This window comes from Oncorhynchus mykiss, chromosome 18, assembly GCF_057628025.1.
Source record: "Oncorhynchus mykiss isolate SJ-2025 chromosome 18, ASM5762802v1, whole genome shotgun sequence".
Lineage (NCBI taxonomy): Eukaryota > Metazoa > Chordata > Actinopteri > Salmoniformes > Salmonidae > Oncorhynchus > Oncorhynchus mykiss.
Genome location: NC_143039.1, coordinates 5,853,029 through 5,871,214, shown reverse-complemented (window position 1 = coordinate 5,871,214; position 18,186 = coordinate 5,853,029). Strand labels below are relative to the sequence as shown.

Sequence of the window (18,186 nt, the reverse complement as noted above, 5' to 3'; positions counted from 1 at the left end):
CTCTCTCTCTCTCTCTCCTCTCCGTACCTCAGTATAAACCAGTCTCTCTCTCCGTACCTCAGTATAAACCAGTCCCTCTCTCTCCTCTCCGTACCTCAGTATAAAACAGTCCCTCTCTCTCTCCTCTCCGTACCTCAGTATAAACCAGTCCCTCTCTCCTCTCCGTACCTCAGTATAAACCAGTCCCTCTCTCCTCTCCGTACCTCAGTATAAACCAGTCCCTCTCTCTCTCCTCTCCGTACCTCAGTATAAACCAGTCCCTCTCTCCTCTCCGTACCTCAGTATAAACCAGTCCCTCTCTCCTCTCCGTACCTCAGTATAATGCAGTCCCTCTCTCTCTCTCTCCTCTCCGTACCTCAGTATAAACCAGTCTCTCTCTCCTCTCCTCTCCGTACCTCAGTATACTGCAGTCCCTCTCTCTCCTCTTCGTACCTCAGTATAATGCAGTCCCTCTCGCTCTCCTCTTCATACCTCAGTATAAACCAGTCCCTCTCTCTCCTCTACGTACCTCAGTATAAACCAGTTCCCCTCTCTCTCCTCTCCGTACCTCAGTATACTGCATTCCCTCTCTCTCCTCTCCGTACCTCAGTATAATGCAGTCCCTCTCTCTCTCCTCTTCATACCTCAGTATAAACCAGTCTCTCTCTCCTCTCCGTACCTCAGTATAATGCAGTCCCTCCCTCTCTCTCTCCTCTCCGTACCTCAGTATAAACCAGTCCCTCTCTCTCTCCTCTCCGTACCTCAGTATAAACCAGTCCCTCTCTCTCCTCTCCGTACCTCAGTATAAACCAGTTCCTCTCTCCTCTCCGTACCTCAGTATAAACCAGTCGCTATCTCTCTCTCCTCTCCGTACCTCAGTATAATGCAGTCCCTCTCTCTCTCCTCTTCATACCTCAGTATAAACCAGTCCCTCTCTCTCCTCTCCGTACCTCAGTATAAACCAGTCCCTCTCTCTCTCCTCTCCATACCTCAGTATAAACCAGTCCCTCTCTCTCCTCTCCGTACCTCAGTATAATGCAGTCCCTCTCGCTCTCCTCTTCATACCTCAGTATAAACCAGTCCCTCTCTCTCCTCTCCGTACCTCAGTATAAACCAGTTCCCCTCTCTCTCTCCTCTCCGTACCTCAGTATACTGCATTCCCTCTCTCTCCTCTCCGTACCTCAGTATAATGCAGTCCCTCTCTCTCATCTTCATACCTCAGTATAAACCAGTCTCTCTCTCCTCTCCGTACCTCAGTATAATGCAGTCCCTCCCTCTCTCTCTCCTCTCCGTACCTCAGTATAAACCAGTCCCTCTCTCTCTCCTCTCTGTACCTCAGTATAAACCAGTCCCTCTCCCTCACCTCTCCGTACCTCAGTATAATGCAGTCCCTCTCTCTCCTCTCCGTACCTCAGTATAATGCAGTCCCTCTCTCTCTCCTCTTCATACCTCAGTATAAACCAGTCCCTCTCTCTCCTCTCCGTACCTCAGTATAAACCAATCCCTCTCCCTCACCTCTCCGTACCTCAGTATAATGCAGTCCCTCTCTCTCCTCTCCGTACCTCAGTATAATGCAGTCCCTCTCTCTCTCTCCTCTCCATACCTCAGTATAAACCAGTCCCTCTCTCTCTCCTCTCCGTACCTCAGTATAAACCAGTTCCTCTCTCCTCTCCGTACCTCAGTATAATGCAGTCCCTCTCTCTCTCTCCTCTCCGTACCTCAGTATAAACCAGTCTCTCTCTCCTCTCCGTACCTCAGTATAAACCAGTCCCTCTCTCTCCTCTCCGTACCTCAGTATAAAACAGTCCCTCTCTCTCTCCTCTCCGTACCTCAGTATAAACCAGTCCCTCTCTCCTCTCCGTACCTCAGTATAATGCAGTCCCTCTCTCTCCTCTCCGTACCTCAGTATAAACCAGTCCCTCTCTCCTCTCCGTACCTCAGTATAAACCAGTCCCTCTCTCTCTCCTCTCCGTACCTCAGTATAAACCAGTCCCTCTCTCTCCTCTCCGTACCTCAGTATAAACCAGTCCCTCTCTCCTCTCCGTACCTCAGTATAAACCAGTCCCTCTCGCTCGTCTCCGTACCTCAGTATAAACCAGTCCCTCTCTCTCCTCTCCGTACCTCAGTATAAACCAGTTCCTCTCTCCTCTCCGTACCTCAGTATAAACCAGTCGCTATCTCTCTCTCCTCTCCGTACCTCAGTATAATGCAGTCCCTCTCTCTCTCCTCTTCATACCTCAGTATAAACCAGTCCCTCTCTCTCCTCTCCGTACCTCAGTATAAACCAGTCCCTCTCTCTCTCCTCTCCATACCTCAGTATAAACCAGTCCCTCTCTCTCCTCTCCGTACCTCAGTATAATGCAGTCCCTCTCTCTCCTCTCCGTACCTCAGTATAAACCAGTCCCTCTCTCTCCTCTCCGTACCTCAGTATAAACCAGTCCCTCTCTCCTCTCCGTACCTCAGTATAATGCAGTCCCTCTCTCTCTCTCTCCTCTCCGTACCTCAGTATAAACCAGTCTCTCTCTCCTCTCCTCTCCGTACCTCAGTATACTGCAGTCCCTCTCTCTCCTCTCCGTACCTCAGTATAATGCAGTCCCTCTCGCTCTCCTCTTCATACCTCAGTATAAACCAGTCCCTCTCTCTCCTCTCCGTACCTCAGTATAAACCAGTTCCCCTCTCTCTCCTCTCCGTACCTCAGTATACTGCATTCCCTCTCTCTCCTCTCCGTACCTCAGTATAATGCAGTCCCTCTCTCTCTCCTCTTCATACCTCAGTATAAACCAGTCTCTCTCTCCTCTCCGTACCTCAGTATAATGCAGTCCCTCCCTCTCTCTCTCCTCTCCGTACCTCAGTATAAACCAGTCCCTCTCTCTCTCCTCTCCGTACCTCAGTATAAACCAGTCCCTCTCCCTCACCTCTCCGTACCTCAGTATAATGCAGTCCCTCTCTCTCCTCTCCGTACCTCAGTATAATGCAGTCCCTCTCTCTCCTCTCCGTACCTCAGTATAAACCAGTCCCTCTCGCTCTCCTCTCTATACCTCAGTATAAACCAGTCCCTCTCTCTCTCCTCTCCGTACCTCAGTATAAACCAGTTCCTCTCTCCTCTCCGTACCTCAGTATAATGCAGTCCCCCTCTCTCTCTCTCTCCTCTCCGTACCTCAGTATAAACCAGTCTCTCTCTCTCCTCTCCGTACCTCAGTATAAACCAGTCCCTCTCTCTCCTCTCCGTACCTCAGTATAATGCAGTCCCTCTCTCTCCTCTCCGTACCTCAGTATAAAACAGTCCCTCTCTCTCTCCTCTCCGTACCTCAGTATAAACCAGTCCCTCTCTCCTCTCCGTACCTCAGTATAAACCAGTCCCTCTCTCCTCTCCGTACCTCAGTATAAACCAGTCCCTCTCTCTCTCCTCTCCGTACCTCAGTATAAACCAGTCCCTCTCTCCTCTCCGTACCTCAGTATAAACCAGTCCCTCTCTCTCCTCTCCGTACCTCAGTATAAACCAGTCCCTCTCTCCTCTCCGTACCTCAGTATAAACCAGTCCCTCTCGCTCCTCTCCGTACCTCAGTATAAACCAGTCCCTCTCTCTCCTCTCCGTACCTCAGTATAAACCAGTTCCTCTCTCCTCTCCGTACCTCAGTATAAACCAGTCGCTATCTCTCTCTCCTCTCCGTACCTCAGTATAATGCAGTCCCTCTCGGAGCCCCAGGGGATCGACTCTGACGTTGACATGACGACACTGGTTCATGAGCTCCAGGTGGGAGGGACACTGCACCCAGGAGGCGGAGCATGTCAGGGCCAGGTGCAGTTGCAGAGAAATACGCTCCGTGTTCTCTGTCAAACAGGAAGTAGAATGGACCAAATAATAGAGGACTAAAGAACTAAAGAGGACAGACCAATCACTAATCATGCAGTGTGTGTGTGTTTGTATGTCTCTGTGTGTGTCTCTGTGTGTGTATCTCTGTGTGTGTAATACCGGTATTTTCGGGGAAAACGGGTTCGATGCCGACCCCATGGTCGGAGGGGGACAGGACCTGGTTGGGGTCTCGGAGGTAGATGCCTCGCTGCGTTCCCACGGTAACAGTGAAGCCCAGGTTAGCGGTGGGGAGAGAGGCATGCTGGGTCAGGTAGTCTACAGCTCTGTCCACCTGTAAAAAGCACAGAGAAACTAGTTCTCCGCTATACAGTAGACACCAGTTCTCCACTATACAGTAGACACCAGTTCTCCACTATACAGTAGACACTAGTTCTCCACTATACAGTAGACACCAGTTCTCCGCTATACAGTAGACACTAGTTCTCCGCTATACAGTAGACACCAGTTCTCCACTATACAGTAGACACCAGTTCTCCACTATACAGTAGACACCAGTTCTCCACTATACAGTAGACACCAGTTCTCCACTATACAGTAGACACCAGTTCTCCACTATACAGTAGACACCAGTTCTCCACTATACAGTAGACACCAGTTCTCCACTATACAGTAGACACCAGTTCTCCACTATACAGTAGACACCAGTTCTCCACTATACAGTAGACACTAGTTCTCCACTATACAGTAGACACTAGTTCTCCACTATACAGTAGACCAGTTCTCCACTATACAGTAGACACTAGTTCTCCGCTATACAGTAGACACTAGTTCTCCGCTATACAGTAGACACCAGTTCTCCACTATACAGTAGACACCAGTTCTCCACTATACAGTAGACACCAGTTCTCCACTATACAGTAGACACCAGTTCTCCACTATACAGTAGACACTAGTTCTCCACTATACAGTAGACACTAGTTCTCCACAATACGTAGACACCAGTTCTCCACTATACAGTAGACACTAGTTCTCCGCTATACAGTAGACACTAGTTCTCCGCTATACAGTAGACACCAGTTCTCCACTATACAGTAGACACCAGTTCTCCACTATACAGTAGACACCAGTTCTCCACTATACAGTAGACACTAGTTCTCCACTATACAGTACACACCAGTTCTCCACTATACAGTAGACACCAGTTCTCCACTATACAGTAGACACCAGTTCTCCACTATACAGTAGACACCAGTTCTCCACTATACAGTAGACACCAGTTCTCCACTATACAGTAGACACCAGTTCTCCACTATACAGTAGACACTAGTTCTCCACTATACAGTAGACACTAGTTCTCCACTATACAGTAGACACCAGTTCTCCACTATACAGTAGACACTAGTTCTCCACTATACAGTAGACACTAGTTCTCCACTATACAGTAGACACCAGTTCTCCACTATACAGTAGACACTAGTTCTCCACTATACAGTAGACACTAGTTCTCCACTATACAGTAGACACTAGTTCTCCACTATACAGTAGACACTAGTTCTCCACTATACAGTAGACACTAGTTCTCCACTATACAGTAGATACTAGTTCTCCACTATACAGTAGACACTAGTTCTCCACTATACAGTAGACACTAGTTCTCCACTATACAGTAGATACTAGTTCTCCACTATACAGTAGACACTAGTTCTCCACTATACAGTAGACACCAGTTCTCCACTATACAGTAGACACCAGTTCTCCACTATACAGTAGACACCAGTTCTCCACTATACAGTAGACACCAGTTCTCCACTATACAGTAGACACCAGTTCTCCACTATACAGTAGACACCAGTTCTCCACTATACAGTAGACACTAGTTCTCCACTATACAGTAGACACTAGTTCTCCACTATACAGTAGACACTAGTTCTCCACTATACAGTAGACACTAGTTCTCCACTATACAGTAGACACTAGTTCTCCACTATACAGTAGACACTAGTTCTCCACTATACAGTAGACACTAGTTCTCCACTATACAGTAGACACTAGTTCTCCACTATACAGTAGACACCAGTTCTCCACTATACAGTAGACACCAGTTCTCCACTATACAGTAGACACCAGTTCTCCACTATACAGTAGACACCAGTTCTCCACTATACAGTAGACACTAGTTCTCCACTATACAGTAGACACTAGTTCTCCACTATACAGTAGACACTAGTTCTCCACTATACAGTAGACACCAGTTCTCCACTATACAGTAGACACCAGTTCTCCACTATACAGTAGACACCAGTTCTCCACTATACAGTAGACACCAGTTCTCCACTATACAGTAGACACCAGTTCTCCACTATACAGTAGACACCAGTTCTCCACTATACAGTAGACACTAGTTCTCCACTATACAGTAGACACTAGTTATCCACTATACAGTAGACACTAGTTCTCCACTATACAGTAGACACTAGTTCTCCACTATACAGTAGACACCAGTTCTACACTATACAGTAGACACCAGTTCTCCACTATACAGTAGACACTAGTTCTCCACTATACAGTAGACACCAGTTCTCCACTATACAGTAGACACTAGTTCTCCACTATACAGTAGACACCAGTTCTACACTATACAGTAGACACCAGTTCTCCACTATACAGTAGACACCAGTTCTCCACTATACATTAGACACTAGTTCTCCACTATATAGTAGACACTAGTTCTCCACTATACAGTAGACACTAGTTCTCCACTATACAGTAGACACTAGTTCTCCACTATACAGTAGACACCAGTTCTACTCAACATATAGAACTTCCTGTCCAACTTCCTGTCCAACTTCCTATCCAACTTCCTATCCAACTTCCTGTCCAACTTCCTATCCAACTTCCTGTCCAACACGGCAACACAGAGGAAGGAGTCTTGCCTGTATGATTCCGTGTCCCTGTGCGAACACCTCGATGTGGTCGACCTTCAGAGCCGTGTTCTCCAGAGCTCTCCTCACCGCAGAGACCGATGGACGGATACCGTTCTGCTTCAGACCTGCAGCGTACACACACACACACACACACCCCATATTATAACACACCCCCAATATAACACACACACACACACACACACAAACACACATTCACACACACACAAACCCACATTCACACACACACACTCTCTCTCACACACACACACACACACACACACAATTAAAACACACCCCCATTTAAACACACACAAACACACACACCCCCCACACACCCACCTGACAGCACCAGGGCGATCCCTCCACAGGCGTTGGGGGACGACATGGAGGTACCATTCATCAGCTGGGTTCCTCTGAGAGTCCAGTTGGGTACGGAGGCAATGGCCCCCCCCGGAGCGGTGATACTGACCCCCAGGGCCCCGTCGGTACTGGGGCCCCGAGACGACCAGGTGTACTGGTTCGGAGGAAGCTTCTCTCTCAGAGAATACTCTGCAACCATCATGTCTGGAGTCACATACGCCCCCACGCCTGGAAGAGGAGACCAACGGGGTAGAGGTACTGACACAAACACAGGCAAAGATAGCAGTGTGTGTGTGTGTGTGTGTGTGTGTGTGTGTGTGTGTGTGTGTGTGTGTGTGTGTGTGTGTGTGTGTGTGTGTGTGTGTACCTATAACAGCAGCAGTAGTCCCTCCAGGACAGCCGACAGTAGACAGACAGTGTGTGTGTGTGTGTGTGTGTGTACCTATAACAGCAGCAGTAGTCCCTCCAGGACAGCCGACAGTAGACAGACAGTGTGTGTGTGTGTGTGTGTGTGTACCTATAACAGCAGCAGTAGTCCCTCCAGGACAGCCGACAGTAGACAGACAGTGTGTGTGTGTGTGTACCTATAACAGCAGCAGTAGTCCCTCCAGGACAGCCGACAGTAGACAGACAGTGTGTGTGTGTGTGTACCTATAACAGCAGCAGTAGTCCCTCCAGGACAGCCGACAGTAGACAGAGTGTGTGTGTGTACCTATAACAGCAGCAGTAGTCCCTCCAGGACAGCCGACAGTAGACAGACAGTGTGTGTGTGTGTGTACCTATAACAGCAGCAGTAGTCCCTCCAGGACAGCCGACAGTAGACAGACAGTGTGTGTGTGTGTGTGTGTGTGTGTGTGTGTGTACCTATAACAGCAGCAGTAGTCCCTCCAGGACAGCCGACAGTAGACAGACAGGGCCCGTTGTTCCCAGCGCTGGACACAAACAATACGTTGTGTTTCTGAACCGCTTCCCCAATCACCTCACAGATCCTCCTGTTGGACAACACAGAGGACACACAGAGTTAACAATCACCTCACAGATCCTCCTGTTGGACAACACAGAGGACACACAGAGTTACCAATCACCTCACAGATCCTCCTGTTGGACAACACAGAGGACACACAGAGTTACCAATCACCTCACAGATCCTCCTGTTGGACAACACAGAGGACACACAGAGTTACCAATCACCTCACAGATCAGATCCTCCTGTTGGACAACACAGAGGACACACAGAGTTACCAATCACCTCACAGATCCTCCTGTTGGACAACACAGAGGACACACAGAGTTACCAATCACCTCACAGATCCTCCTGTTGGACAACACAGAGGACACACAGAGTTACCAATCACCTCACAGATCAGATCCTCCTGTTGGACAACACAGAGGACACACAGAGTTACCAATCACCTCACAGATCCTCCTGTTGGACAACACAGAGGACACACAGAGTTACCAATCACCTCACAGATCCTCCTGTTGGACAACACAGAGGACACACAGAGTTACCAATCACCTCACAGATCCTCCTGTTGGACAACACAGAGGACACACAGAGTTACCAATCACCTCACAGATCCTCCTGTTGGACAACACAGAGGACACACAGAGTTACCAATCACCTCACAGATCCTCCTGTTGGACAACACAGAGGACACACAGAGTTACCAATCACCTCACAGATCCTCCTGTTGGACAACACAGAGGACACACAGAGTTACCAATCACCTCACAGATCCTCCTGTTGGACAACACAGAGGACACACAGAGTTACCAATCACCTCACAGATCCTCCTGTTGGACAACACAGAGGACACACAGAGTTACCAATCACCTCACAGATCCTCCTGTTGGACAACACAGAGGACACACAGAGTTACCAATCACCTCACAGATCCTCCTGTTGGACAACACAGAGGACACACAGAGTTACCAATCACCTCACAGATCCTCCTGTTGGACAACACAGAGGACACACAGAGTTACCAATCACCTCACAGATCCTCCTGTTGGACAACACAGAGGACACACAGAGTTACCAATCACCTCACAGATCCTCCTGTTGGACAACACAGAGGACACACAGAGTTACCAATCACCTCACAGATCCTCCTGTTGGACAACACAGAGGACACACAGAGTTACCAATCACCTCACAGATCCTCCTGTTGGACAACACAGAGGACACACAGAGTTACCAATCACCTCACAGATCCTCCTGTTGGACAACACAGAGGACACACAGAGTTACCAATCACCTCACAGATCCTCCTGTTGGACAACACAGAGGACACACAGAGTTACCAATCACCTCACAGATCCTCCTGTTGGACAACACAGAGGACACACAGAGTTACCAATCACCTCACAGATCCTCCTGTTGGACAACACAGAGGACACACAGAGTTACCAATCACCTCACAGATCCTCCTGTTGGACAACACAGAGGACACACAGAGTTACCAATCACCTCACAGATCCTCCTGTTGGACAACACAGAGGACACACAGAGTTACCAATCACCTCACAGATCCTCCTGTTGGACAACACAGAGGACACACAGAGTTACCAATCACCTCACAGATCCTCCTGTTGGACAACACAGAGGACACACAGAGTTACCAATCACCTCACAGATCCTCCTGTTGGACAACACAGAGGACACACAGAGTTACCAATCACCTCACAGATCCTCCTGTTGGACAACACAGAGGACACACAGAGTTACCAATCACCTCACAGATCCTCCTGTTGGACAACACAGAGGACACACAGAGTTACCAATCACCTCACAGATCCTCCTGTTGGACAACACAGAGACACACAGAGTTACCAATCACCTCACAGATCCTCCTGTTGGACAACACAGAGACACACAGAGTTACCAATCACCTCACAGATCCTCCTGTTGGACAACACAGAGACACACAGAGTTACCAATCACCTCACAGATCCTCCTGTTGGACAACACAGAGGACACACAGAGTTACCAGACACTTCACCAATCACCTCACAAATCCTCCTGTTGGACAACACAGAGGACACACAGAGTTACCAGACACTTCACCAATCACCTCACAGATCCTCCTGTTGGACAACACAGAGACACACAGAGTTACCAATCACCTCACAGATCCTCCTGTTGGACAACACAGAGGCACACAGAGTTACCAGACACTTCACCAATCACCTCACAGATCCTCCTGTTGGACAACACAGAGACACACAGAGTTACCAATCACCTCACAGATCCTCCTGTTGGACAACACAGAGGACACACAGAGTTACCAATCACCTCACAGATCCTCCTGTTGGACAACACAGAGGACACACAGAGTTAACAATCACCTCACAGATCCTCCTGTTGGACAACACAGAGGACACACAGAGTTACCAATCACCTCATAGATCCTCCTGTTGGACAACACAGAGACACACAGAGTTACCTATCACCTCATAGATCCTCCTGTTGGACAACACAGAGACACACAGAGTTACCAATCACCTCACAGATCCTCCTGTTGGACAACACAGAGACACACAGAGTTACCAATCACCTCACAGATCCTCCTGTTGGACAACACAGAGACACACAGAGTTACCAATCACCTCACAGATCCTCCTGTTGGACAACACAGAGACACACAGAGTTACCAATAACCTCACAGATCCTCCTGTTGGACAACACAGAGACACACAGAGTTACCAATCACCTCACAGATCCTCCTGTTGGACAACACAGAGACACACAGAGTTACCAATAACCTCACAGATCCTCCTGTTGGACAACACAGAGACACACAGAGTTACCAGACACTTCACCAATCACCTCATAGATCCTCCTGTTGGACAACACAGAGACACACAGAGTTACCAATCACCTCACAGATCCTCCTGTTGGACAACACAGAGACACACAGAGTTACCAATCACCTCACAGATCCTCCTGTTGGACAACACAGAGACACACAGAGTTACCAATAACCTCACAGATCCTCCTGTTGGACAACACAGAGACACACAGAGTTACCAGACACTCCACCAATCACCTCACAGATCCTCCTGTTGGACAACACAGAGACACACAGAGTTACCAATAACCTCACAGATCCTCCTGTTGGACAACACAGAGACACACAGAGTTACCAATCACCTCACAGATCCTCCTGTTGGACAACACAGAGACACACAGAGTTACCAATAACCTCACAGATCCTCCTGTTGGACAACACAGAGACACACAGAGTTACCAGACACTTCACCAATCACCTCATAGATCCTCCTGTTGGACAACACAGAGACACACAGAGTTACCAATCACCTCACAGATCCTCCTGTTGGACAACACAGAGACACACAGAGTTACCAATCACCTCACAGATCCTCCTGTTGGACAACACAGAGACACACAGAGTTACCAATAACCTCACAGATCCTCCTGTTGGACAACACAGAGACACACAGAGTTACCAGACACTTCACCAATCACCTCATAGATCCTCCTGTTGGACAACACAGAGGACACACAGAGTTACCAGACACTTCACCAATCACCTCACAGATCCTCATGTTGGACAACACAGAGACACACAGAGTTACCAGACACACAGAGTTACCAGACACACAGACAGTTACCAGACACACAGAGTTACCAGACACACAGAGTTGCCAGACACACAGACAGTAGAAGCCATCTCTCTCACCCTGAGTTGGGCCAGTGGGTAGCTTCTCCATAGCTGTAGTTAACCAGGTCACATTTATAGTTGATCACCTCTATCATCTAGACAGAGAGAGACAGAGAGAGAGAGAGAGAGAGAGAGAGAGAGAGAGAGAGAGAAAGAGAGAGACAGAGAGAGAGAGAGAGACAGAGACAGAGACAGACAGAGAGAGACAGAGAGAGACAGAGAGAGAGAGAGAGAGAGAGAGAGAGAAAGAGAGAGAAAGAGAGAGACAGAGAGAGAGAGAGAAAGAGAGAGACAGAGAGAGACAGAGAGAGAGAGAGGAGAGAGACAGAGAAAGACAGAGACGAAGAGAGAAGAGAGAGAGAGAGAGAGAGGAGTGTGAATGAACCAAAACAAGAACAGAGGTGAATGAATTAATTGATGAATGGAGTGTAACCCGGGAGGCCCTGGTCTGTTGTGTGTTGATTGACAGCTGCTTCAGCCTACCGCGCGGATGAGTCCGGTGCCCGTCTCCATGGTGCTGAGGCGCGTGTCTCCGATCTTCAACGCCAGGATCTGGGCGCCGGGGGCAATGCCGTTCCGCTCCGGCTCATCTGGGAAGTGGCCTGCTGCTATGCTCGCCACGTGTGTCCCATGAGCCCCTGAACAGAGACAAGACCATCACGGCTGCAGACGTCAAGACGCAGGACAGATTCCTACAATACTACAGGGGATCTACGTGAACTCTGACCTCCGCTGGTGACGATGCAGAGAGTGTTTCCTTCGTCGTAGATGTTAACGGAGTAGTTGAGCATCTCAGCGTTTCCCAGAGTAGCAAACTCCTGCTTCTCTCTGTAGGAGGTCAGGACCGTGCAGCTGGACAGGTCTCCAGTCTCTGAGGTGTCTACCACAGCCCTGTAGAGGTTAGAGGGTAGAGGTTAGAGGTCAGGACCGTGCAGCTGGACAGGTCTCCAGTCTCTGAGGTGTCTACCACAGCCCTGTAGAGGTTAGAGGGTAGAGGTTAGAGGTCAGGACCGTGCAGCTGGACAGGTCTCCAGTCTCTGAGGTGTCTACCAGAGCCCTGTAGAGGTTAGAGGGTAGAGGTTAGAGGTCAGTACCTCTAGGGGTTAGAGGTTTAGAGGGTAGAGGTTACGGGGTATCAGTTTAGGGGGTAGAGGTTAGAGGTTACGGGGTATCAGTTTAGGGGATAGAGGGTAGAGGTTACGGGGTATCAGTTTAGGGGGTAGGGGTTAGAGGTTACGGGGTATCAGTTTAGGGGGTAGGGGTTAGAGGTTACGGGGTATCAGTTTAGGGGGTAGAGGGTAGAGGTTACGGGGTAGAGGGTAGAGGTTACGGGGTATCAGTTTAGGGGTTAGAGGGTAGAGGTTAGGGAGTAGCAGTTTAGGGGGTAGAGGGTAGAGGTTACGGGGTATCAGTTTAGGGGGTAGGGGTTAGAGGTTACGGGGTATCAGTTTAGGGGGTAGAGGGTAGAGGTTACGGGGTAGAGGGTAGAGGTTACGGGGTATCAGTTTAGGGGTTAGAGGGTAGAGGTTACGGGGTAGCAGTTTAGGGGGTAGAGGTTAGAGGTTACGGGGTAGCAGTTTAGGGGGTAGAGGTTAGAGGTTACGGGTATCAGTTTAGGGGGTAGAGGTTACGGGGTAGGGGTTAGGGGGTAGAGGTTATGGGGTAGCAGTTTAGGGGGTAGAGGGTAGAGGTTACGGGGTATCAGTTTAGGGGGTAGAGGTTACGGGGTATCAGTTTAGGGGGTAGAGGTTACGGGGTAGGGGTTAGGGGGTAGAGGTTACGGGGTATCAGTTTAGGGGGTAGAGGTTACGGAGTATCAGTTTAGGGGTAGAGGTTACGGGGTTTCAGTTTAGAGGGTAGATGTTACGGGGTAGCAGTTTAGGGGTTAGAGGTTACGGGGTATCAGTTTAGGGGGTAGAGGTTAGAGGTTACGGGGTAGAAGTTTAGGGGGTAGAGGTTACGGGGTAGCAGTTTAGGGGGTAGAGGTTACGGGGTATCAGTTTAGGGGGCAGAGGTTAGAGGTTACGGGGTAGCAGTTTAGGGGGTAGGGTTTACGGGTTAGAGGTTCATGGGTAGGGGTTAGAGGTTACGGGGTAGGGGTTACGGGTTAGAGGTTCATGGGTAGGGGTTAGAGGTTAGAGGGGAGTAGGGGTTAAGGAGTAGGGTTTAGGACACATAAAGACAGATCTCCACTCTCTAAAATGTCCACTTCAGCCCTGGTGGGATGAACACAGATGGATAAGACACCGAGGGACAAATCCTCTCATCACGACGAACTGAGGAATTGTAGGGGTTAGAGGGTAGAGGTTAGAGGTTACGGGGTAGAGGTTAGAGGTTACGGGGTAGAGGGTTAAGGATGCATAAAGGTGATAAAGATGCATGAGGAAGGCAGGAAGGAGGGACTGAAAAGGGATTTGACCCGGTAGACGGACTGAGGAAGGCAGGAAGGAGGGACTGAAAAGGGATTTGACCCGGTAGACGGACTGAGGAAGGCAGGAAGGAGGGACTGAAAAGGGATTTGACCCGGTAGACGGACTGAGGAAGGCAGGAAGGAGGGACTGAAAAGGGATTTGACCCGGTAGACGGACTGAGGAAGGCAGGAAGGAGGGACTGAAAAGGGATTTGACCCGGTAGACGGACTGAGGAAGGCAGGAAGGAGGGACTGAAAAGGGATTTGACCCGGTAGACGGACTGAGGAAGGCAGGAAGGAGGGACTGAAAAGGGATTTGACCCGGTAGACGGACTGAGGAAGGCAGGAGGGAGGGACTGAAAAGGGATTTGACCCAGTAGACGAACTGAGGAAGGCAGGAAGGAGGGCCTGAAAAGGGATTTGACCCAGCAGACGAACTGAGGAAGGCAGGAAGGAGGGCCTGAAAAGGGATTTAACCCAGTAGACGGAACTGAGGAAGGCAGGAAGGAGGGCCTGAAAAGGGATTTAACCCAGTAGACGGACTGAGGAAGGCAGGAAGGAGGGCCTGAAAAGGGATTTGACCCAGTAGACGGTGTTCCTCCTACCTCCAGGTGTCTCCGTCGTTCCACAGCAGACAGTCGTAGACCGGACCCGGGTCGTTGTACTTCTTCTCCAGAGACGCCAGGATCTCGGACTGACACAGCAGCTCCTCCTTCTGCAGCTTCTCAGCCTGATAAAACAAGGGACAGGCGTGAGGAAACTAAATGTTAAAACTCATTTACACACATGTCATGTGCTCGGGGTTGATAAACCTACCAGACGGAGCAGTTCAGTCTACCTACCAGACAGGGCAGTTCAGTCTACCTACCAGACGGGGCAGTTCAGTCTACCTACCAGACGGGGAAGTTCAGTCTACCTACCAGACGGGGAAGTTCAGTCTACCTACCAGACGGGGAAGTTCAGTCTACCTACCAGACGGGGCAGTTCAGTCTACCTACCAGACGGGGCAGTTCAGTCTACCTACCAGACGGGGCAGTTCAGTCTACCTACCAGACGGGGCAGTTCAGTCTACCTACCAGACGGGGCAGTTCAGTCTACCTACCAGACGGGGCAGTTCAGTCTACCTACCAGACAGAGCAGTTCAGTCTACCTACCAGACGGGGCAGTTCAGTCTACCTACCAGACGGGGCAGTTCAGTCTACCTACCAGACGGGGCAGTTCAGTCTACTTACCAGACAGGGCAGTTCAGTCTACCTACCAGACGGGGCAGTTCAGTCTACCTACCAGACGGGGCAGTTCAGTCTACCTACCAGACGGGGCAGTTCAGTCTACCTACCAGACGGGGCAGTTCAGTCTACCTACCAGACGGGGCAATTCAGTCTACCTACCAGACGGGGCAATTCAGTCTACCTACCAGACGGGGCAGTTCAGTCTACCTACCAGACAGGGCAGTTCAGTCTACCACGGTCCTGGCTATCTACCAGACAGAGCAGTTCAGTCTACCACGGTCCTGGCTACCTACCAGACGGAGCAGTTCAGTCTACCTACCAGACGGGGCAGTTCAGTCTACCTACCAGACAGGGCAGTTCAGTCTACCTACCAGACAGAGCAGTTCAGTCTACCTACCAGACAGGGTAGTTCAGTCTACCTACCAGACAGGGCAGTTCAGTCTACCTACCAGACATGGCAGTTCAGTCTACCTACCAGACAGGGCAGTTCAGTCTACCTACCAGACAGGGCAGTTCAGTCTACCACGATCCTGGCTACCTACCAGACAGGGCAGTTCAGTCTACCACGATCCTGGCTACCTACCAGACAGGGCAGTTCAGTCTACCTACCAGACAGAGCAGTTCAATCTACCTACCAGACAGGACAGTTCAGTCTACCTACCAGGCAGGGCAGTTCAGTCTACCTACCAGGCAGGGCAGTTCAGTCTACCTACCAGGCAGGGCAGTTCAGTCTACCTACCAGGCAGGGCAGTTCAGTCTACCACGATCCTGGCTACCTACCAGACGGGGCAGTTCAGTCGACCTACCAGACAGGGCAGTTCAGTCGACCTACCAGACAGGGCAGTTCAGTCTACCACGGTCCTGGCTACCTACCAGACGGGGCAGTTCAGTCTACCTACCAGACAGGGCAGTTCAGTCGACCTACCAGACAGAGCAGTTCAGTCTACCACGGTCTTGGCTACCTACCAGACAGAGCAGTTCAGTCTACCACGGTCCTGGCTACATACCAGACAAGGCAGTTCAGTCTAACTACCAGACAGGGCAGTTCAGTCTACCTACCAGACAGAGCCTACTATTGGTAGGACCCAATGTACTGTATATAAACCATTGGTATGACCCAATGTACTGTATATAAACCATTGGTAGGACCCAATGTACTGTATATAAACCATTGGTATGACCCAATGTACTGTATATAAACCATTGGTATGACCCATTGTACTGTATATAAACCATTGGTAGGACCCAATGTACTGTATATAAACCATTGGTAGGACCCAATGTACTGTATATAAACCATTGGTATGACCCATTGTACTGTATATAAACCATTGGTAGGACCCAATGTACTGTATATAAACCATTGGTATGACCCAATGTACTGTATATAAACCATTGGTATGACCCATTGTACTGTATATAAACCATTGGTAGGACCCAATGTACTGTATATAAACCATTGGTATGACCCAATGTACTGTATATAAACCATTGGTATGACCCATTGTACTGTATATAAACCATTGGTAGGACCCAATGTACTGTATATAAACCATTGGTAGGACCCAATGTACTGTATATAAACCATTACTGGTTACTTACAGGCTCTAACCAACAGGCAAAAACGGTATTTAGGTGAACAACAGGTAAGGAAAGGTATTTAGGTGAACAACAGGTAAGGAAAGGTATTTAGGTGAACAACAGGTAAGGAAAGGTATTTAGGTGAACAACAGGTAAGGAAAGGTATTTAGGTGAACAACAGGTAAGGAAAGGTATTTAGGTGAACAACAGGTAAGGAAAGGTATTTAGGTGAACAACGGGTAAGGAAAGGTATTTAGGTGAACAACGGGTAAGGAAAGGTATTTAGGTGAACAACAGGTAAGGAAAGGTATTTAGGTGAACAACAGGTAAGGAAAGGTATTTAGGTGAACAACAGGTAAGGATAGGTATTTAGGTGAACAACGGGTAAGGAAAGGTATTTAGGTGAACAACAGGTAAGGAAAGAAATAAAACCACAGTAAAAAGGTTGTCTGCTGTGTCCCTCTCCTCCATGTCCCTCTCCTCCATGTCCCACTTCATGGGACTTCCATGTCCCTCTCCTCCATGTCCTCGACTTCCATGTCCCACTTCATGGGACTTCCATGTCCCACTTCATGGGACTTCCATGTCCCACTTCATGGGACTTCCATGTCCCACTTCATGGGACTTCCCTGTCCCACTTCATGGGACTTCCATGTCCCACTTCATGGGACTTCCATGTCCCATTTCATGGGACTTCCATGTCCCACTTCATGGGACTTGTAGCTGCCACGACAGACTTCCATGTCCCACTTCTCATCGAGGTGACTGCTCGTTGCAGTTGTCCCTCTCCTCCATGTCCCACTTCTCATCGAGGTGACGGCTCGTTGCAGTTGTCCCTCTCCTCCATGTCCCACTTCTCATCGAGGTGACGGCTCGTTGCAGTTGTCCCTCTCCTCCATGTCCCACTTCTCATCGAGGTGACTGCTCGTTGCAGTTGTCCCTCTCCTCCATGTCCCACTTCTCATCGAGGTGACGGCTCGTTGCAGTTGTCCCTCTCCTCCATGTCCCACTTCTCATCGAGGTGACGGCTCGTTGCAGTTGTCCCTCTCCTCCATGTCCCACTTCTCATCGAGGTGACGGCTCGTTGCAGTTGTCCCTCTCCTCCATGTCCCACTTCTCATCGAGGTGACGGCTCGTTGCAGTTGTCCCTCTCCTCCATGTCCCACTTCTCATCGAGGTGACGGCTCGTTGCAGTTTTCGC

At 49.5% G+C, this 18,186-nt stretch overlaps 1 protein-coding gene across 6 annotated transcripts in view; it reads right to left on the bottom strand.

Moving 5' to 3' along the window:
- The window catches only part of LOC110519261 (tripeptidyl-peptidase 2), a 75,680-nt gene that overhangs the window by 48,473 nt on the left and 9,021 nt on the right, over positions 1–18,186 (bottom strand). For all 6 annotated transcript variants that reach the window (XM_090206988.1, XM_090206989.1, XM_090206990.1 and 3 more), the window contains exons 5-13: positions 14,781–14,905; positions 12,493–12,656; positions 12,249–12,403; positions 11,784–11,860; positions 7,942–8,069; positions 7,057–7,305; positions 6,727–6,842; positions 3,953–4,124; positions 3,653–3,810 (exon numbers count right to left, since the gene is read on the bottom strand). In XM_090206988.1, the coding sequence (XP_090063114.1) occupies positions 3,653–3,810; positions 3,953–4,124; positions 6,727–6,842; positions 7,057–7,305; positions 7,942–8,069; positions 11,784–11,860; positions 12,249–12,403; positions 12,493–12,656; positions 14,781–14,905 (1,344 nt within the window). The remainder of the gene's footprint in view (positions 1–3,652; positions 3,811–3,952; positions 4,125–6,726; positions 6,843–7,056; positions 7,306–7,941; positions 8,070–11,783; positions 11,861–12,248; positions 12,404–12,492; positions 12,657–14,780; positions 14,906–18,186) is intronic.